This window comes from Bos indicus, chromosome 3, assembly GCF_029378745.1.
Source record: "Bos indicus isolate NIAB-ARS_2022 breed Sahiwal x Tharparkar chromosome 3, NIAB-ARS_B.indTharparkar_mat_pri_1.0, whole genome shotgun sequence".
Taxonomy (NCBI): Eukaryota; Metazoa; Chordata; class Mammalia; order Artiodactyla; family Bovidae; genus Bos; species Bos indicus.
Genome location: NC_091762.1, coordinates 58,348,550 through 58,371,608, shown reverse-complemented (window position 1 = coordinate 58,371,608; position 23,059 = coordinate 58,348,550). Strand labels below are relative to the sequence as shown.

General features: G+C 37.5%; 1 protein-coding gene across 2 annotated transcripts in view; it reads right to left on the bottom strand.

Annotated features, from left to right (window-relative positions):
• COL24A1 (collagen type XXIV alpha 1 chain) overlaps positions 1-23,059 on the bottom strand; it is a 394,910-nt gene that overhangs the window by 249,241 nt on the left and 122,610 nt on the right. For both annotated transcript variants that reach the window (XM_070786184.1, XM_070786183.1), the window contains exon 13: positions 18,421-18,465. In XM_070786184.1, the coding sequence (XP_070642285.1) occupies positions 18,421-18,465 (45 nt within the window). The remainder of the gene's footprint in view (positions 1-18,420; positions 18,466-23,059) is intronic.

Below are 23,059 nucleotides of genomic sequence, written 5' to 3'. Positions count from 1 at the left end.
ATAAAGAATCACTGAATTAGAGGAAATACAATCAAGATTTCCAATTGACCAATCCATTAGTTACATCCACTATTTCATGTTGTTCGTTTATACCCACCACAAAAAATGAAATAGGTAATAATACTGAGCATAACGGAGAAGGCAATGGCACCCACTCCAGTACTCTTGCCTGGAAAAATCCCATGGATGGAGGAGCCTGGTAGGCTGCAGTCCATGGGGTCTCGAAGAGTCGTACACAACGGCGCAACTTCACTTTCACTTTTCCCTTTCATGCATTGGAGAAGGAAATGGCAACCCACTCCAGTGTTCTTGCCTAGAGAATCCCAGGGACTGGGGAGCCTAGCGGGCTGCCGTCTATGGGGTCGCACAGAGTCGGACACGACTGAAGCGACTTAGCAGCAGCAGCAGCAACTGAGCATAAGCTTAGTATACTTATCTTGTGCAAAAGGCTTTACGCATATTGTTACATATACACTACTTCATTTCATCTTCACAGCAGGTCAAATCAGTGAATATAATATCCTCACTTTGCAGCTGAGGAAACTAGTGTAGAAGAGTTAAGTCACTTGCACTTTCAAGTGATAGGTGGGACCAAGATTTGAATGGATGCAGTCTGACTGCAGAGTCAGCTCTTTTTACTGTCTATATGAATACTGTAACTCATCACTTCAAGATATGATACATGTAAAAACATCATTTAAGAAAAAGAAAAATGCCTATAAATATTGCAAATACAAAGTGGGATGTCACTGAAATATAGGCTTCTTAAATACCTACTGAGAATTCCTTATGCTAAGTCACTTCAGACATGTCTGACTCTGTGCGAACCCATTCACGGCAGCCCACCAGGCTCCCCCATCCCTGGGATTCTCCAGGCAAGAATACTGGAGTGGGTTGCCATTTCCTTCTCCAATGCATGAAAGTGAAAGTGAAAGTGAAGTCGCTCTGTCGTGCCCGACTCTTAGCGACCCCATGGACTGCAGCCCACCAGGCTCCTCCATCCATGGGATTTTTCCAGGCAAGAGTACTAGAGTGGGGTGCCATTGCCTTCTCCGCTGAGAATTCCTTAGAGTAAAACTATTAAGGGCAGGAAATTAACATACTTTCTAATTATAACTTCTATTGCAAAATAACTCAATTACTTAGTTACTCTTACTTTACATATTAAAGTTTTCACCAGTGATTTATCACTGAGTTTATAAACTTTAAACCTCACTTTTAAAAAGACTACTATATGGAACTTTTCCAGTGGCACAGATTTACAAGCTGGATTTAGAAAAGGCAGATGAACCAGAGATCAAATTGACAACACCCAGTGGATCACAGAAAAAGCAAGATAATTCCAGAAAAACATCTACTTCTGCTTTATGGATTATGCCAAAGCCTTTGACTGGGTTGATCACAATAAACTGTGGAAAATTCTCAAAGAGATGGGAATACCAGACCACCTTACCAGCCTCCTGAGAAATCTGTATGCAGGTCAGGAAGCAACAGTTAGAACCAGACATGGAACAATGGATTAGTTCCAAATTGGGAAAGGAGTTCAAGGCTGTATACTGTCACCCTGCTTATTTATATGCAGAGTACATCATGCAAAATGCCAGGCTGGATGAAACACAAGCTGCAATCAAGATTACCAGGAGAAATATAAAAAACCTCAGATATTCAGATGACACTTATGGCAGAAAGTGAAGAAGAACTAAAGAGCCTCTTGAAGAAGGTGAAAGAGGAGAGTGAAAAAGTGGGCTTAAAATTCAACATTCAAAAAACAAAAATCATGGCATCTGGTCCCATTACTTCATGGCAAATAGATGGGGAAACCATGGAAACAATGAGAGACTTTATTCTTTTGGGCTCCAAAATCACTGCAGATCGTTACTGCAGTCATGAAATTAAAAAGATGCTTGCTCCTTGGAAGAAAAGCTATGACCCACCTAGGTAGCATATTAAAAAGCAGAGACTTTATTTCCCCAACAAAGGTTTGTTCAGTCAAAGCTATGATTTTTCCAGTAGTCATGTGTGGATGTGAGAGTTGGACTATAAAGAAGGCTGAACACTGAAGAATTGATGCTTTTGAACTGTGGTTTTGGAGAAGACTCTTGAGAGTCCCTTGGACTGCAAGAGGATCAAACCAGTCAATCCTAAAGGAAATCAGTCCTGAATATTCATTGGAAGGACTGATGCTACCGCTGAAACTCCAATACTTTGGCCACCTGATGCGAGGAACTGACTCATTTGAAAAGACCCTGATGCTAGGAAAGATTGAAGGTGGGAGGAGAAGGGGACAACAGAAGATGAGATGGTTGGATGGCATCACTGACTCAACGGACATGAGTTTGAGTAAACTGCAGGAGTTGGTGACGGACAGGGAGTCCTGGCATGCTGCAGTCCATGGGGTCACAAAGTTGGGACACAACTGAGTGACTGAACGACAAGAACAACAACAACGACAAGGACACTGCAGTGGTGCAGTGGATAAGAACCTGCCTACCAATGCAGAGGACACATGTTCAGTCCCTGGTCTGGGAAGATTCCACATGCCTCAGAGCAACTAAGCCCTGGCGCCACAACTACTGAGCCCGAGTGCTGTAACTACTGCAGCCCATGTGCATGGAACCTGTTCTCTGTAACGAGAGAAGCCAGCACAATGAGAAGCCTGCACACTGCATCAAAGTGTAGCCCCCGCTCGCCGAAACTAGAAAAAGCCCTCTGATAGCAGTGAAGACCTAGTGCAACCAAAAATAAATTATTTTTTTAAAAAGACTACAAAATGCTTTGTAAGACTTATTTCCAACAGTTTGATAGCATTCATTTATAAAAACTTGTAAGACTAACAAAAATAAAAGCACATTATTAGATTTTTATAATCTTTTACTTAGGCAAGCCAGTATTAAATATTATGTTTAACAAACTGCCAGAAATCACTGCTTCATTAATACAAACATGAATGAACTAAATTACAAAGATGTTTTAAGAATGGGAAAAAAAAGGTATGATGTTCTAAGACATAGTTAATTCCTACTAGAAGCAGTTTCTCTTATTTTGTAATTAGAGGATAATGCAAAAATCATCTGTGTAGTGAAACATATTGCAGCTATACCCCCTTTAAAATCAGTTGAAGTTCAGGCAGGGATTTGCTTTCATTGTCCTTGGATGTCAAATGCTGTTGCCAACAAGCTTAAAAATCTACAGTACATCATTCCATTCAGTATGAATTATTATGGGCATTTGAAAGTTTTTATGATATACAGGTAATGGAAAGAGTACAGTTAAAAAACTGTAATAAATCTGAAGTATGAGACGATTGATATTTTTAGACAGAGCCTAAGTAAGTTTTCCAGAAACCTCAGTGAAATAATAAACAATAGGGGACACACTGCATGACTCCACTGATGTGAAATGTCCACAACAAGTAAATCTACAGAGATAAAGTAGATTAGTGATTGCCTACAGCTTGCGATGTGGTGAAGAACTGGGGGGTGACATCGTATAGTTTCTGAGATAATGAAAATGTTCTACAATTAGACAGTGTGATGGCTGCACAAGTCTGTGAGTATACTAATAACCACAGAATTGTACACTTTCAAGGGGCAAATGTATGTAAATTATATGTTAATAATTTTTTTTTAAAGTGCAATTGGTCTAAACAAGAACCTAATTGCTAAAATCATTTTTGCGGAATCATTCAGGAATCCTAGAAAATGTGATCTTTGAAACCCCTTGGCCCCCTACTCTCATCCAGTGGGAGATGCTGCTCTCCAGTCCAGCCTCCCATGCAACTAATGATTTCTCCCTGGGGAGAAGGGAGAGCCCTGTGACTAGTTCTCCACTTATCACAAAGCCTGTATTCCCTACGAACAGCATAAAAACAACAAAATAAGTACTTACTAATTCCAATTTCCTATTCTTCTTGTAGTTCAACAATATATATAATAAATATTAGCTGCCCAATGTCACTTTGCCCCTGAAACAATTTAGTTGAACTGAAACTGTATCTACTTTTAAAAATTTTATGTATTATTTCTCTTCTCACTTTGCTACCCATTAAGCATTCCACTTCATTTTTAATTTGTCTGTTCTAGACAGAGATAATTTGTTTTTATCCATCTTATATATTGACCACTGTGTTACCAATATTTGAAATAATTCCTATTACATCTAGACATTTTGTTTTATGAAATGTAGTATAGTTAATGTCACAGAAAAGCATCATGTGGCTATATTGGTCATATATTTTCTTTTGAAGAAAATCATGAAAAAAAAAAAGAAAGAAAATCATGCTGGTGTTTTATAATGTTGCATATGCCCCTGCTTGTTCACACTTGATTCATTTGTCATTTCAATTCTGCCAACTACACGTGTTTTTTTTTTTTTTCTTTTCGAATGCAGGAGGAGCTCTGAGTGCCTTTAATAAAATGAACCTAAGTGTTTGCAGCTATATTATCTCCATTGTAAAGAAAAAAAAAAGGATCTGAAATATTGATTGTGAAATATGGAACAACAGTGACAAAACACTTTGCCTTTGAACTTAGAATACAAAGGAGTTTCTAGGTGCATATACACAATGGAGTATTACTCAGCCATTAAAAAGAGTACATTTGAATCAGTTCTAATGAGGTGGATGAAACTGGAGCCTATTATACAGAGTGAAGTAAGTCAGAAAGAAAAACACCAATACAGTATACTGACACATATATATGGAATTTAGAAAGATGGTAACAATAACCCTGTGTACGAGACAGCAAAAGAGACACTGATGTATAGATCAGTCTTATGGACTCTGTGGGAGAGGGAGAGGGTGGGGAGAATTGGGAGAATGGCATTGAAACATGTATAATATCATGTATGAAACGAGTCGCCAGTCCAGGTTCAATGCACGGTACTGGATGCTTGGGGCTGGTGCACTGGGACGACCCAGAGGGAGGGTATGGGGAGGGAGGAGGGAGGAGGGTTCAGGATGGGGAACACAGGTATACCTGTGGCGGATTCATTTTGATATTTGGCAAAACTAATACAATATTGTAAAGTTTAAAAATAAAATTAAATTAAAGAAAAAAAAGCAAAAAAAATACATTTCAAAATGAAATAATAAATTTTCCCTCATATTTACTTAGTGGAAAATTATAACCACTAATTTAATCAAATTGAGTTTTCCTACCCAAGGGTGTAATGGCCAATTTGCAGGTTATCATCTATAGGAAAGCTTGAGTTTTTGCTCAACTTGCCAATTTCACAAATGGCAAGTTGGCATAATGGCATTTTAGCATAAATGGCAATTTCTTGTCGTCTTCTAAATGGGCATACCAGAGTGGCACTGTTGCTTCTGTGAACATAATTCTCTTTCTTACATTTTTATTTTTTTGATCAGTTTACAAAATTTTAGTTTGTAAAGATTTATTTTGTAAGGAACTTCACTTGATCTCTTCAAGTTGTGAATAATTTTCTTGCTCATTTCCACTGCTTGATCACTGCAGTGAACAGCCCTTAAGGTGATGCCTCATGATTCCTACCTCCTGGTGTCCACATCTTTGTCCAAACCCTTCCTTTGAGTGCGGTGGGGCTATGATTTGCTTCTTCTAACAACTAGAATACAGTAAAATGATGGGATGTCACTGATGTGATTATGCTATACCACACACAAGTCCACTTTAGCAGTCTGGAGCTAGAATCTTCCCATGTGAGCTTGATAAACAAGCAGCTGTGTTGGAGATGCCTACGCGGCAAGGAACTGTGAATGACCTCAAGGAACTGTGGACAATTTATAGGACCTGAAGGTGGGCTACACCACTCCCCCCAAATAAAAAAAAAGCAAAAAGCCAGAATCCTCAGTTCCACAACCTCAAGGAAAAAAATTCTTCTCAGAACCTGAATGAGCTTGGAAGTGAACTCTTCTCAGCCAAGACTCCAGGTAATAATGCAGCAGCTGACACTGCGGCTTCACGACCCTCAGCAGAAGACCTAGTTAAGTAGTATCTGGATGGTTGACCCATGAAAACTGTGAGATAATAAATCAGTATTATTTTAAGCTGCTACATTTGTGGTATTTATTATGTAGGAACAGATAGGAAACTTATACACAATTGGTAATTAAATCTACATTTTAGTGTACACAGTCCTATTGCAAATTTTACTATGTGGTAATGCTCAATGTAAGACTATTTGCACTATTTTTAGATTTTAAAATTTTAAGTAAAATTTGTTAAGTAAACAAAGATAAAATTTTTATCTTTGAAAAATTTCTGATTTTTATTTTATATTGCAAATTATAAATAATGAATAATAATACTGGTTCAATAAATTTAAAAATTTATATTGTCTTTAAAATTTTAATGTAATCTAATATCTGTATTTTGAAATTTTTACTATTCTAACATTTCCTATGCATCTAGTTGCCAGTGTAAACAATTTTTATCCTGCTGCATGAACTTTGTGTCTATACCTATGAAATACAAATTTAAGAGTAACATGAATTGTTTAATACTACAAAATGTTTCTCAGTCTCTGGGTGCAACTACTACAAATACTGTATTCATTCTACTACCTCTGAAACCAAAAATCAGAGCACAAAGAGAAGCAGGAAAATAGAAGGTTTGCATTACCAAAACAGTACTTCATTACACAAGATCCTATTGCATTCATGCTGAAAGGAGAATTAGATACATTAATTCATCTTTCCTCGACCTCAGTGCTTCTACTGGCTGCTCAGTCCTCATCATAAACTCAAGCAGTTTCCGTGTTTCATTTTGGTAGTGGTACCATCTACAAAACTTTATGGTATTCAGATGTGAGGTTATAGGCAAGATACGTGGAGAAGAATTTCTCTGAGGCTTGAATATTATTAAAATACCTTGGTAGCCAGCCTCAGAGATGGATCCTCAGGGTTTTCACTGGTATTAATGCCCTTGCATATCCCCTCCCGTTTTGAATTCTGACTGGTCTATGTGACTAACAGAATATAGAATTGACAGTATGTGACTTCCAAAGATATGTCACAAAAGGCACTAACCATTCATTTTGTTCTCATTAACCACTTGCTCTGGTGGAAGCTAACAGCCATGCTGTAAAGACACACAGGACTTACACTGCTGGAGCAGTGGATACGAATCTGCCAGCCAATGCAGAGGACACGGGTTTGGTCCCTGGTCTAGGAATATTCCACATGCCATGGGACAAAAAAGCCTATGCAGCACAACTACTGAGCCCACACTCTAGAGCCAGGAGCCACAACCACTGAGCCCTCATGCCACAACTACCGAAGCCTGCACGCTCCAGAGCTCATGAGCTGCCACTACGAAGCCCGTGTGTCACAACTTCTGAAGCTCATGCACCTAGAGCCTGGGTTCCACAGAGAAGCCACACAATGAGAAGCTCACACACTGCAGTGAAAGAGTAACTCCCACTTATCACAGCTAGACAAAGCCCATGTGCAACAAGGAAGACTCAGCACAGCCAAAAATTAAAAAAAAAAAAAAAAATTTAAACATTTACTGGAAAAAAAAAAAAAAAGGACACTCAGGTTGCCATGTGGAGAGCTCCCCATGGGGAGGAAATGAGACTTCCCACCACCCAGTAAGTGAGCCACCTTAATAAGATCCTTCAGTCCCACTCAAGCCTTCAGATGACTGGACTATCAGGTAGGGATTTTCATTGAAATATATTTTACAATGATTTCAACAAACAACTTTGTATCCATGCTCAGGGTACAAGTCAGTTCAGTGGAGCCAGATCTATATGGTCAAATCTTGACTCCCCTATAGCTGTGGGTGACCTTGAACAAGTGACCTAACCTCCCTGTGCTTAATTCCCTTAAAAAAACAGTGACTAGAGGGGCTCCTTGCTGTTCAGTGCTCAGTCATGTCCAACTCTTTGCGACCTCATGGACCGCAGAACGCCAGGCCTCCCTATCCTTTACTATCTCCCAGAGTTTGCTCAAACTCATGTCCATGGAATCAGTGATGTCGTCCAACCATCTCATCTTCTGTAGCCCCTTCTCCTCCTGCCCTCAATATTCACCAGCATCAGGCTCCTTTCCAATGAGTCAGCTCTTCACATTAGGTGGCCCAAAGTATTGGAGCTTCAGCAGAATTAGTTCTTTTTTTTGGAATTCCTTTGCCTTTTCTATGATCTAACAAATGTTGGTAATTTGACCTCTGGTTCCTCTGCCTTTTCTAAATCCAGCTTATACATCTGGAATTTCTCAGTTTATGTCCTGCTAAAGCCTAGCTTGAAGGATTTTGAGCATTACCTAGCTAGCAAATGTTGATTATAACCTCATATAAAACCCTAAGCTAAACCCACCCAAATAAGCCACTCTCAAGTTCCTGACCCACAGAAACTATAAGAAATAATACATATGTATTGTTTTTTACACCTCTAACATGGAATAAAGACTAGGTACCTAATACATAACAACATGAATGGATGTCTAAGATAACAGGTCATACAATGCCAATGCTAAAGGCTGGATCCTGAATGATGGGGAACTCATGTGCATGTGTGTGTGTGTGTGTTTAATACATTTATTTTATTTGTTTTTGAAGTGCAGGGTCCTCTAAAATGCAGAACCCAGATCAAGCTTCTCTCTTGCTTGGGTCTGATGTTACTGCTATCAAATATGGTAGTTATCAAACACTAAGAACAAAAGAAGTATTCTAGACTTGGTATGCCTGAATACATATCTGGTATTAAAAACACAGACTACACATAGATACTATACTTGGTAGTAAGCTAAGTATCATGAAACAGTGGAAAACTTACTGCTTTTGGAATCTAGTAAGAGAATTATTTTCCTAGTTCTACAAAGACATTAAAAAATACTGAATATAAAACAACTAGAGAAAGATTAGAACTAAACCATAAAAATATTGATGACTATATTTATGGAATAAAAAAACAAAAGCATTGCAAACTTCTTATATTAAAGACTACAATGAACTGTGAACACATTTTACTCTTTCTAAAGAACAAATGTTTAGAAAAAAGTTCAACTTAAAGTAGAGATAAATAAAAGTTATCGTAAAAGATACATACACTAAACAGGTATTACTGATAAACAGGCACTACCGATAAAAACAGAAATTCAACTTTTTCCAAGATGAAGAAATAAAAAGAGAAGACTACACTAAATTGTCTAGGATTAAATATACTAAAATAAGACCTACAGGTCAAGTTTATATGTTCTACACATGAATACGTATTACCAGAAAATCCTGATAGTTTAAAGTCCTTTAAAGACAAACACTATTACTGTAAGGAAAGTTAGAGTATAAAGTACTTGGTGATAGTTCAGTCTTTGCCTCTTTCTTTTCCTCATAGGTAAGACAATTTGATCCACATTTCAATGATAAACCATTCCCTAACAGTTGAGACTAATTGTAAACTTAGGTAAGAATTTAAGGGGTTTCAGCCAAATTCTTGGAGATTTAGCATCCAATCAGGTTTTATTATTAACCTAGCTATGATCTGGGCCTCAGTTCTCAGACTGAAGTTCCTGTATTGTTGTTAAAGACTGGTTACCACTTGTACTCTAGTTCTAGGAACAAGAATCTGCCTTATTTTTATGTTCAAGAACCATTTTTGATGCATAACATTACCCCTCAATCATAAAGGCCAACCTTATTCTTAAATTTTCCCACAAGGAGAACACAGACCATGAACCCAAGCCAAATCTCACTTCCATATTTGCACTCACATTTTCACATTCCTCATTTTGATAACCTACAAGACTCTTGAGTTCTCCCTGAAGTTATTCACCCTGAAAATAAATGCCTGCCTGAATTCCCACTTGTTGGTGTCATACTCCCATGAAATCATGCTCTGCCTGGATTTCCTCACATTTACCAGTTGTGTTCACTGGGCATCTCTCTTCTTGGTCAGTAACTGACTTGACCTTGAAGGTAGGTTTAATTCAAACTCCTGAGCTCTTCTTGTCAAGCTTATCACCACTAAGTCATGCCCAACTCTTTGCAAACCCATGGACTGTATAGCCTGCCAGGCTCCTCTGTCCCTGGGATTCTCAGGCAAGAATACTGGAGTGGGTAGCCATTCCCTTCTCCAGGGGATCTTCCCAACCCAGGGATTGAATTTGTGTTTCTGGCATCTCGTGCATTGGCAGGCAGATTCTTTGAATACTAAGCCACATAGGAAGCCCTCTTGTCAAGCTATAGTTAGCCAAACCTACTTACTACAGTCTATCCCAGTAAAGCAGAATCCAGAAAATACATTTTTCCTGAAAGAGGTAGAATCACTGAAAAATTAGTGACAATTTTTTGTAGTGCTCTAGCAGTACTAGTTCTCTTTCTATAAATTAACTCAACTTTTCCTGGGACAAAGAAACACTGTCTCCAAATTCTCCATAAAATGTATGTGTTTGAAACATGGCTTTGCAGTACATATTTAAGATTGTTTGGGGCTAAAGAAAGAACTAATAACAGATGTCTAACAGAGGATTTTATATTCTGAAATTCTAACACTGGAGTTAGAAGCCAAAATACAGTTTACCTAAAATAGATTCTTCTAGCAGAAAGATGTCTGAGAAGAGAAGAGGAGACACTATTTTCTATACTTAGAAAAGTAAACATCTCTGAAGTCCCAGTGCCTAAGGGTGTTATTTTGCTCACTATTCTAGGCTGTGATACTTTGATGGTCATAGGAGGAAAACTGAATACTCTTTTGCTTTTAATCAAACCTCAATTATAATATGATTTGATTATTTGTAACCTATTATTATCAGATCTGAAAAAGTCCTCAGGAAAAAACCTCTATATTTTGACAACGATTTTCTAGGTATTGTTGAGAGCCAATCCAATCTCCAATATGTTATCTTCAATCCTGGAAAAGTCAGTTTGGGCATAGATATTTTAGGTCATGGAGCTATATAAATTTGCTTCAACTTACCGTAAGAGACTATTGATTAAGACACTGTAAGACACTACTGTGAGCCCTGCAAAATGTTTTTTTTTTTTTTTTTTTAATGGAGCTGTAGAATTTCCTAACTGTGGCACTACAGAAAGAAGTTTGGAAACTTTTCATTAAAAAGAGAGCTACTTGGAATTAGTAACATATATAAAATCCAGTCCCATCATTTTGTGGCAAATAGAAGGGGAAAAAGTAGAAGCAGTGACAGGTCTTATTTTCTTGCACTCCAAAATCACTGTGGACAGTTACTGAAGCTATGAAATTAAAAGACATGTGCTCCTTGGGAGAAAAGCTATGACAAAGCTAGACAATACATTAAACAGCAGAGACATCACTTTGCCAACAAAGGTCCATATAGTCAAAACTATATGGTTTTTTTAGTCGTCATGTATGGATGTGAGAGTTGGACCATAAAGAAAGCAGAGTGCTGAAAAATTGATGCTTTTGAATTGTAGTGTTGGATAAAGACTCTTGAGAGTCCCTTGGACTATAAGATCCAACCAGTCAATCCTAAAGAAAATCAGTTCTGAATATTCATCGGAAGGACTGATGCTGAAGCTCTAATACTTTGGCCACTTAATGCCAAGAGCTGACTCACTGGAAAAGACCCTAATGCTGATAAAGATTGAAGGCAAAAGGAGAAGGGGGCAGCAGAAGATGAGATGGTTAGATAGCATCACCAACTCAGTGGACATGAATTTGAGCAAACTTCAGGAGACAAGGGCAGGAGAGCCTGGCTTGCTGCAGTCCATGGGGTCACAAACAGTTGGACACAACTTAGTGACTGAACAAGAACAATAAAATAAGAAGTTTAACACATATACATAAATCCTCTTTCCCTGTATTGCTCATTTTTTAAAACAGCATTCTTCTTTTCTATTATGTCAGTGGGTGGTGTTATGCTTTTAAATAATTTGGTTCATATCATATGCTCCAAGAAGCTTCTCAAATAAAAAAAAGTAAGACATGTAAAACAGAACTGTAGTTCTATCACGTTTAAGAGTCCCAGCTAATAAAGATTGTCTACCATCTTGTTTTTAAGATCTCAAATATTAACTGACAATAAGGATTTTGATCCAATTGTGACACTGTGGAGAGTGCAGCAGGGAAGAAAAGGAAGACATTAAGAATTATATTATCTCAATATCCAAAAGCATGAGTACACAAATGCTGACTAATATGTAAGTGATTATATGAGGTCTTTAAAAATAATTCTGATTAGTAAGTACCTAATACTAAGATCTTAAAACCAAAAGTAGTTTGGAAAAAAACCACTTCTCAGATGTCAACAATCTAAGCCTAAGGAACAAATGAATTTTTTAATAAAACAATTTTAACACAGCCTGATCCTAAAATACACCAAATTCCTTAAAAAAACAGTTTTTTACTTTTCCAGGTTGAAAAACCAAAAACATTGTGTTACAAATATCAACTCTATCTGCAAACTGAATAAATACAATGTTTTATTTTGTGTGAAGTAAGTTTTCTGGGGAAATTTTAAATGAAATAACTTTAAACAGAAACATTGATTTAAAAATACCAATATGAGGCTAAATAATAAATAATTCAAACAACGAAAATAACATGTTATTTTAAAATGTATCCATTTCAGTAGCATCATATAATATTTATACTATCTAGGAGAAAGTATCTCTTACTTGTAAGCCTATAATTTCATTAAAATAATACAGACATCACTAAGGAAGTTGATTCACAACAACTTAATACCATGCTTAGTGTTTACTCAGGGAAATAAGTGATTCTTTGGCAACCAGTATGGGCACATGATTTACAACAATTATCTTCCCAAACTTAAGCTTAGCAATATTCTGACAATTTTGGACTGAACTTTTACTACTTCTCCATAAATTTCTGTGGTGTACACATATATGCCATGTTAATACATACACATTTTTATACTTTTTAAAATTACTTATATAAACATAGAGGTTTAGTATTCAGGATAAAAACCAATATAGTAATCCAAAGATCGTATTTATAGTGACTTGGACTTGGGATTTGGAAGTTTTCTATGCCTACTCTCTTTACTATTTTGACTATCAGAGTGTTTCATATTTTATAATACAGAAAGTTATATAATTTATTTTTACCAGTTTCTGGTAATTTTGAGACTCTAAAACTATAACTGTAATATGTTACATAAAATTTAAGGAATTATCTAAAAACAGTTACTACTATTCTACAAATTACATGCTATAATAATTACTTGACACTGAACCATGTCCAATAGGCACATGAAAAGATGTTCAAAATGGCTAATTAACAGAGCAATGCAAATCAAAACTGCAGTGAGGTATCACCTAACACCAGTCAGAATGGCCATCATTAAAACGTCCATAAACAATAAATGCTGGAGAGAGTGTGGAGAAAAGAAAACCTTCCGACACTGTTGTAAACTAGTGCAATCACTATGGAGAACAGCGTGGAAGTTCCTTTAAAAAACAAAAATACAGTTAGCATATGATCCAGCAACCCCTCTCCAGGACATATATCCAAAAAAGATGAAAACTCTAATTCAAAAAAATACACGCACTCCAATGTTCATAGCAGCACTATTTACAATAGCCAAGACATGGAAGTAACCTAAATGTCCACTGACAAGGTGAATGGATAAAGAAGATGTGACATGTATGTATGTATGAATGTGTTTGCGTGTATATATATATATATATATATATATACACACACACACACAAACACATATATGAATATAATGGAATACTACCCAATCATAAAAATTAAGTAACGCCATTTGAAGAAACATGGATGGACCTAGAGATTACCATATTAAGTAAAGTAAGACAGAAAAGACAAATATCATATGATATCACGTATATGTGGAATCTAAAAGAATGATACAAATGAACTTATTTACAAAACAAGTACAGACTCAAAGACACAGAAAACAAACTAATTACTGAAGGAGGAAGGGATAGAGGGAAGGAGGGATAAATGAGTAGTTTGGGATTAATAGACACACTGATTATTCAAATGATTCCATTCACTCAGTTGTGTCCAACTCTTGGTGACCCCATGGACTGTAGCCTACCAGGCTCCTCAGTTCATGGGATTTTCCAGGCAAGAGTACTGGAGTGGGTTGCCATTTCCTTCTCCAGAAGGGATCTTGCCATTTCCTTCTCCAGAAGGGATCTTCCCAACCCAGGGATCGAACCCAGGTCTCCCTCATTGTAGGCAGACGCTTTACCGTCTGAGCTACCAGGGAAGCAGTGTATAGCATAGGGAACTATAGTGAATATCTTATAATAACCTATAATAGAAAAGAATCTGAAAAAGAATATAGATATATATGTATAACTGAATCATTTTGCTATATACCTGAAACTAACACTGTAAATCTACTATACTTCAATTTAAAAATTGAATCATATTCTATCATATTCTATGTGCAAAGACTGAGTAATTGTATCTACATAAAACTTGAGGGAACAAGCTCATTTACAATGTAAGACTAATTAAATTAATTAGAAGGGAGTGGTGAGTACAGTAAGGTACATCTTATTCATACTTAAGTAAATGAAAAAACATGGGATCAACATAGCTGTACCTTAATGAAGCATCAATCCACCCTTCTAAGTAGCTATGAAACCAGCAGAAAGTTGGAAGTAACAGTCTTTGACATATGCATAGCCAAAAATGTCTTAAATATAGATTCTTTTTAGATTTCAGCATTTCCAGGTTTTTGTATTTTGTTTCACATGTACGCTTTCTGCCAGCTTTTTATGATGGCCTGGATCATTTAATTCTGCTTCTGTATTTGAATATCTACCTCACATATAACAAATAGCACACATAATTTAATATGAGATAAATGGCCATATTTGTATTAAAATGGCTAATAGTTTCCACATCAAAGAGATTAGAAATGGTATCAAAAGATGTTTTCCATTTACTGTTATTAAAATTGTCATAAGTAACCATTCTTCTCATGGAATTTTAATCATCTAAATTGAAATATGTGTCCCATGATACATAATACCCCATGCTAATATATATGCCCTTACTTAATGTCAAAGCTATTTGAAGATGACTTTACTTAAAGTAAACAGAACATGGTGGAGCATTTATGCATAGGATAATATTCTGCAACAGTCGCTGAGGTCAATCTTGGCATAATTTTACTTGTGGTTGTAACTGTATCTTAGTTTTAAGTACAGTGATTTCCTCATAAACATGGTCAAATCACTTTTTTGGTTAAAAAGAAAAAGCACACATGACACAGTAAAACACTAGACAGATTTTCTATAATAAATACCATTTAGGAAAAATGGGATACATATGTTTTTTGAATACAGTTTTTCCAAAGATCTAAATCTCTTATAAAGGCATATATTTTTAAAGCAATAAAACTTCAAAAAATTTGTAATGTAAAGAACAGCACAATTTTAAAAAAAGAGCCCAGTGATCACTCCACTCACTATTTTTCCACATTTTTCTTGAACTCCTCTTTTGAACTCAATAGCATATTGGATAATTTTATAATTCCCTATGGAGTAAGAAACCAGAAGTTATCTAAAAACTTCCATGGACAATTTTACAGTTCATGCTTCCCTGGTGGCTCAGAGGTTAAAGCGTCTGCCTCCAATGTGGGAGACCTGGGTTCGATCCCTGGGTCGGGAAGATCCCCTGGAGAAGGAAATGGTAACCCACTCCAGTACCCTTGCCTGGAGAATCCCATGGACGGAGAAGCCTGGTAGGCTACAGTCCACGGGGTCGCAAAGAGTCGGACAGGACTGAGCGACTTCACTTTCACTTTCACCTTCATGGAGTAGGAAAGTAAATAATATTCATACATTGTCAAGATAAAGTTAATATATATATATAAGACCAGCTAAATTAATAAAGATGGTAGCCACTTAAATGATATAACATTGAGCCTCTGAGAAAATATTTTCTCAGCAATATCTAAAATTCCACCATTAAAGATTACTTATTTTGCCTTAAACTATATTTAAAATATAATTATTAATAGGTAACTGTTTAAGCACTGCAGTCGTGTCCAACTCTGTGCGACCATAGACGGCAGCCCACCAGGCTCCCCTGTCCCTGGGATTCTCCAGGCAAGAACATTGGAGTGGGTTGCCATTTCCTTCTCCAATGCATGAAAGTGAAAAGTGAAAGTGAAGTCGCTCAGTCGTGTCCGACTCTTAGCGACCCCATGGACTGCAGCCCACCAGGCTCCCCCGTCCATGGGATTTTCCAAACAAGAGTACTGGAGTGGGGCGCCATTGCCTTCTCCAACTGGAAGTAATATAGTAGCATAAATAAATTAATTAGTTCTTTTACTGACAGCATACTTTGCTGGGGAATGGATGGGAAAAAAGTAAGACATAAAATGGAGAAGACAAGAATAAAGAAGATAAACTTCACCTAATACAAATTTTGAGGCAGCACATATCTTCATATTTAGATTAGAATTTTGACATATGAGAGGTATTTCTGTTGGAGTATGTGTATGAGGGATAAACTGTAAAGAAATAATATGCTTGCAGATAAAAAATGGTGATGATGGTAATGGTGATGGTACAGCTTGTGCTGTTGTAATTGTTATAAGATTAGCTTTAATGTTGAATGTAATCGCAAGAAAACAAAATGTTGCTTACTTTTTATTTCTTAGTTTCATAAGTGTATCTTAATATATTAAACTCATTAAAGTGAAACTTAATCATATTTTGTCCCTAGATGGACAGTAGAAATATGTAAGTAGTAAGAAAAAGGCTGTTGGATTTATATTCAAAGGAGCTGGGTTCAATTCTTTATTTTACTACTTATAACTATGTGATCCTGAGCAAGACTTTTAATATCACTGGCCTTGTTCTCCTCACCCATATAATGGTGACGCTGACCTAATCTATAAGAAATAATGCAAAGCTCAAAGAATAAAATACTTTAAAAGGATATGAATATTCTGGTAAGATTGCAATCCTTTAGCATTACAAGTAAGATTTTAATTACTAGGTTGGCCAAAAGGTTTGTTTGATTTTTTCCATAACAGCATAGAGAAAAACCTGAATGAACTTTTGGGCCAACACAATATCTACATCAAAATTTTAGAAAAGGTGTTATGAAAGACAATTTTCTTCCTCATAGAGTAGACAGCACAGTGTAGCACACAATGTCTTATCCTAATAAATATCTGAGTTGTAATAAAAACAGCACAAGTGAAAAGCGGGTGACTAATTAGCTATTTGGACTTCCCTCGTGGCTCAGATGGTAAAGAATGTGTCTGCAATGTAGGAGACCCGGGTTCAGTATCTGGGTTGGGAAGATTCCATGGAGAAGGGAATGGCAACCCACTCCAGTAGCCTTGCCTGAAGAATCCCATGTACAGAGGAGTGTGGCAGGATCCATGTGGTCGCAAGGAATCGGACACAGCTGAGTCACTAACACCGTGTACAAATTAGCTATACCAACACAGCCAGGATAACCCAAGAACACTTTTCTGAACCACAACTTTCTCACTTGTTAAATATAGGGGTATTAGATAATGTCACAATTTTTAACCATCTCTCAAATTATATTATCAGGCAAAATTCACTTGATTTTTTAAAAAATTTAAATACATAAGAATGTAGTTTCTGAGCTAGCATCTCAAATGGGCATTTTAAAAAGCCCTAAAGAAGTAGGGTGAGTAATGCTGTTATTAATGTGTTAAACTGTCCATATATTTACTGTAACATTTTAATTTTAGGACCTTCTCATAAGGCTTCCCTCATAGCTCAGTTGGTAAAGAATCCACCTGCAATGCAGGAGTCTGCCTGCAATGCAGGAGACTCGGGTTCAACTCCTGAGCCCAGAAGATTCCCTGGAGAAGGAAATGGCAACCCACTCCAGTATTCTTGCCTGGAAAACCACATAGACAGAGGAGTTTGGCAGGCCCATGGGGTCTCAAGAGACGGACACGACTTAGCGACTAAACCCCCACCGTAAGGATAAAGGTCTCTTCCACTGGTATATTAAATGGGTTGCTGCTGCTAAGTCGCTTCAGTCATGTCCAACTCTGTGTGACCCCATAGATGGCAGCCCACCAGGCTCCCCCGTCCCTGGGATTCTCCAGGCAAGAACACTGGAGTGGGTTGCCATTTCCTTCTCCAATGCATGAAGGTGAAAAGTGAAAGTGAAGTCGCTCAGTTGTGTCTGACTCTTAGTGACCCCGTGGACTGCAGCCCACCAGGCTCCTACGCCCATGGGATTTTCCAGGCAAGAGTACTGGAGTGGGGTGCCATTGCCTTCTCTGATTAAATGGGTTAGAAGTGTTAAATTCCAAGTTACTTTTTAATCTAAATACTTCTTTATATTCTCAGGTATTATTAGGTAGGCTGTTAAAGTGGCAAAATTTAAACTCTGTTGAATGAGATGGGTTGTGGACGACAAGAACAACAACTAGCTTAACAGGTGAGAAATATACATACAATTAGATTATATTCCTCTAAACCAAACCTCATAAAACAAGAATCTAATTACCTGTCTTCCCTTAAGACCCCTCTTTCCGCGGATCCCAGGAACACCCTAGAATGTACAAAAGTCAAAAGTAAATACTTATTCCCTTTTTTGATTGGGTTGTTTCTTTTTACATTGAGTTGCATAAACCATTTTTATATTTTAGATATTATTAACTTCTTGTCAGTCATATCATTTGAAAATATTATCTCCCATTCAATAGGTTGTCTTTTCTATTTGTTGATGGTTTCCTATGCTATACAAAAGCTTGTACATTTAATTAAGTCCCATTCATTTATTTTTGCTTTAATTTCTTTTGCCTTAGGAGACAGATCCCCCAAAATACTCCTATGATTTATGACAAACAGTGTTCTACTTATGTACCCATCTAAGAGTTTTACAGTTTCAGGTTTTACATTTAGGTCTTTAATCCATTTTGAGTTTATTTTTGTGAATGGTGTAAGGAAATGTTCTAATTTCATTTTTTTACATGTAGCTGCCCAGTTTTCCCAGCATCCAAAGACATACAGTTAGCTAAGAAGCACATGAAGAGATGCTATATACTGCTAATTATTAGAAAAACGCAAATCAAAACTACGTGAGATATCACCTCATACCTGTCAGAATGGCCACCAAACTTGGTATAAAAAGAACACAAGCAACAAACGTTGGTGAGGACATGGAAGAAAGGGAACCCTTCTACACTGTTGGTGGGAATATAAATTGATACAGCCACTATGAAAAATAGTAATGGGGTTTCTCAAAAAACTAAAAACAGAACTACATATGATTCAGCAGTTTGGTAAATAGTAATTTGAAAATACACCTTCATACCAGCATTATTTACAATAGCCAAGACATGGAAGCAACCCTAGGGTCCATCAACAGATGAATGGATAAATATATCTGTGTGTATGTATGTATAAATACACATATATTATGTGTGTGTGTATGTGTATGTGTGTGTGTAATATTACAGAGCCATAAAAAATTAAATTCTGACATCTGCAGCAGTGGATGATTTAGAGAATATTATGATTAGTAAAATAAGTCAGAGAAAGATGAATACAGTGTAATATTCCACTTATATGTGGAATCTAAAAAATAAAACACACAAATATAAATAGCCAAACAGAAATAGACTCACAGATACAGAAAACAAACTAGTGGTTATTCATGGAGAAAGCGAAGCGGGGAGGGGCAAGATAGGAGTATGGGATAGAGAGATAAAAATTAGTATGTATAAAATACCTAAGCAGTAGGGAATATACTCTATGGCACAGGGAAGTATAGCTATTATTTTTTAATAACTGTTAATGGAGCATCCAGTTCAGTTCAGTTCAGTTGCTCAGTCCTGTCCGACTCTTTGTGACCCCATGAATCGCAGCACACCAGGACTCCCTGTCCATCACCAACTCCCGGAGTTCACTCAAACTCACGTCCATCGAGTCAGTGATGCCATCCAGCCATCTCATCCTCTGTCATCCCCTTCACCTCCTGCCCCAAATCCCTCCCAGCATCCGAGTCTTTTCCAATGAGTCAACTCTTCACATGAGGTGGCCAAAGTACTGGAGCTTCAGCTTTAGCATAATTCCTTCCAAAGAAATCCCAGGGCTGATCTCCTTCAGAAGGGACTGGTTGGATCTCCTTGCAGTCCAAGGGACTCTCAAGAGTCTTCTCCAACACCACACTTCAAAAGCATCAATTCTTCGGCGCTCAGCTTTCTTCACAGTCCAACTCTCACATCCATACACGACCACTGGAAAAACCATAGCCTTGACTAGACGGACCTTTGTTGGCAAAGTAATGTCTCTGCTTTTGAATATGCTATCTAGGTTGGTCATAACTCTCCTTCCAAGGAGTAAGCGTCTTTTAATTTCATGGCTGCAGTCACCATCTGCAGTGATTTTGGAGCCCAGAAAAATAAAGTCTGACACTGTTTCCCCATCTATTTCCCATGAAGTGATGGGACCAGATGCCATGATCTTCGTTTTCTGAATGTTGAGTTTTAAGCCAACTTTTTCACTCTCCTCTTTCACCTTCATCAAGAGGCTTTTTAGTTCCTCTTCACTTTCTGCCATAAGGGTGGTGTTGTCTGCATAATTCATCAAAATATTGAACCAAGATGCTGTGTACCTAAAATATTGTAAATAAGCTATACCTCAAAAAAGTAAATATTTATCAAATCAATGAGTTATTTTTTTCAAACATTAATTTATGGAGTATGACAAAGAGAAAAATACATTATATTTTAAACTGCAGTGATATTTATAAGAGTGTCAATATACTAATTTAAGTGGCCCCTTTTCTTCTTCGTAACAAAATCTTGATTTTATTCAGAAATCCATCCCATTTGTATTTCCAAATGGGATCCTGCCATTCCTCTGGTGATAATTATTTGTCCAGAGGTAGTATGCAACCAATGACCTGCCTCTTGAGAAACCTATATGCAGGCCAGGAAGCAACAGTTACTACTGGACATGGAACAACAGACTGGTTCCAAATAGGAAAAGGAGTACGTCAAGGCTGTATATTGTCACCCTGCTTATTTAACTTCTATGCAGAGTACATCATGAGAAATGCTGGGCTGGAAGAAACACAAGCTGGAATCAAGATTGCTGGGAGAAATATCAATAACCTCAGATATGCAGATGACACCACCTTTATGGCAGAAAGTGAAGAGGAACTCAAAAGCCTCTTGATGAAAGTAAAAGTGGAGAGTGAAAAAGTTGGCCTAAAGCTCAACATTCAGAAAATGAAGATCATGGCATCCGGTCCCATCACTTCATGGGAAATAGATGGGGAAACAGTGGAAACAGTGTCAGACTTTATTTTTCTGGGCTCCAAAATCACTGCAGATGGTGACTGCAGCCATGAAATTAAAAGACGCTTACTCCTTGGAAGGAGAGTTATGACCAACCTAGATAGCATATTCAAAAGCAGAGACATTACTTTGCCAACAAAGGTCCGTCTAGTCAAGGCTATGGTTTTTCCTGTGGTCATGTATGCATGTGAGAGTTGGACTGTGAAGAAGGCTGAGCACTGAAGAATTGATGCTTTTGAAGTGTGGTGTTGGAGAAGACTCTTGAGAGTCCCTTGGACTGCAAGGAGATCCAACCAGTCTCTTCTGAAGGAGATCAGCCCTGGGATTTCTTTGGAAGGAACGATGCTGAGGCTGAAACTCCAGTACTTTGGCCACCTCATGTGAAGAGTTGACTCATTGGAAAAGACTCTGATGCTGGGAGGGATTGGGGGCAGGAGGAGAAGGGGACGCCAGAGGATGAGATGGCTGGATGGCATCACCAACTCGATGGATGTGAGTTTGAGTGAACTCACCAACTCTGGGAGTTGGTGATGGACAGGGAGGCCTGGCGTGCTGCAATTCATGGGGTCACAAAGAGTCAGACACAACTGAGCGACTGAACTGAAATGAGTATGCAACCAAAGTTTGTACAATCAAACAGAAGTCTTATTTTCTATACCCAGCAGACAATTACCACCTGTCTCCTTGTTTCTCTGGCTGAACATAAACAAATGCATATTTAGCCCTTGCATTGGGAATCTTGCAATCATATGAGACATAAGTCTTATGATAAAGCCAACATTGGTTAAGACAAAGTGGAGAAAATGATGATCTCACTGTGCTCACAGGATCACACTGTGCCTAGATTCCACCTAACCTGTGTGTTTCTGGTCATAAGAAGTAGTGGCAGGACACAGTACTCAAGTACTCAGGTTCTACAGCCAGAATATCTATGCTTAAATCCTCGTTCTATTATCTGTGTGTAGTCTTAGGTAAATCTCTCTGTGTGCATCACTTTCCTCATCCATTGTGAGAATTATAGCTACAAGGGGCTTCCCTTGTAGCTCAGTTGGTAAAGAATCTGCCTGCAGTGCAGGAGACCCGGCTTCGATCCCTGGGTTGGGAAGATCCCCTGGAGAAGGAAATGGCAACCCACTCCAGTATCCTTTGCCTGGAAAATCTCATGGACACAGGAGCCTGGTGGGCTGCAGTCCATTGGGTCTCAAAGAGTCAGGCACGACTTAGCAACCAACACTTAACACTTATATTGAGAATTATAGTACTATCTCACTGGGTATTACAAGATTAAATGAATTAATATGAAGTATTTACATAGTGACTTGCATATATATAACCATTACAATAAATCATTTGCTGTAATCATTGTTTATTTATTTATTTTTAGTTATTTTTTTTAACTTTACAATATTGTATTGGTTTTTCCATATATCAACATGAATCCACCACAGGTATACACGTGTTCCCCATCCTGAACCCTCCTCCCTCCTCCCTCCCTGTACCATCCCTCTGGTGTTTATTTAAAATCTCCTCATTTTGAAGCCAGTTTGAAATTTTTTGTCACTTGTAATCTAAAGCATACTTATTGATATAATCCCTTGAGGCATAATCACTTTTATAAGTCCTTGAGACTAAGAAATCTGTCAGAACTATGTAGCTTGGGATTTTTGTATATGCAGATAAGTTAACAGATATCAATGGTTGAAGTAATCCATTTACTTTCAACTCAACAGTGGTTGACAAAAATATTCATGTAATATCTCTGCCGAAAAAAGAGTTCAAAGGTGAGCAATAGGACATTGTGCCTATTGATGGTCAGTGTCACTGGGATCCTTAAATCCA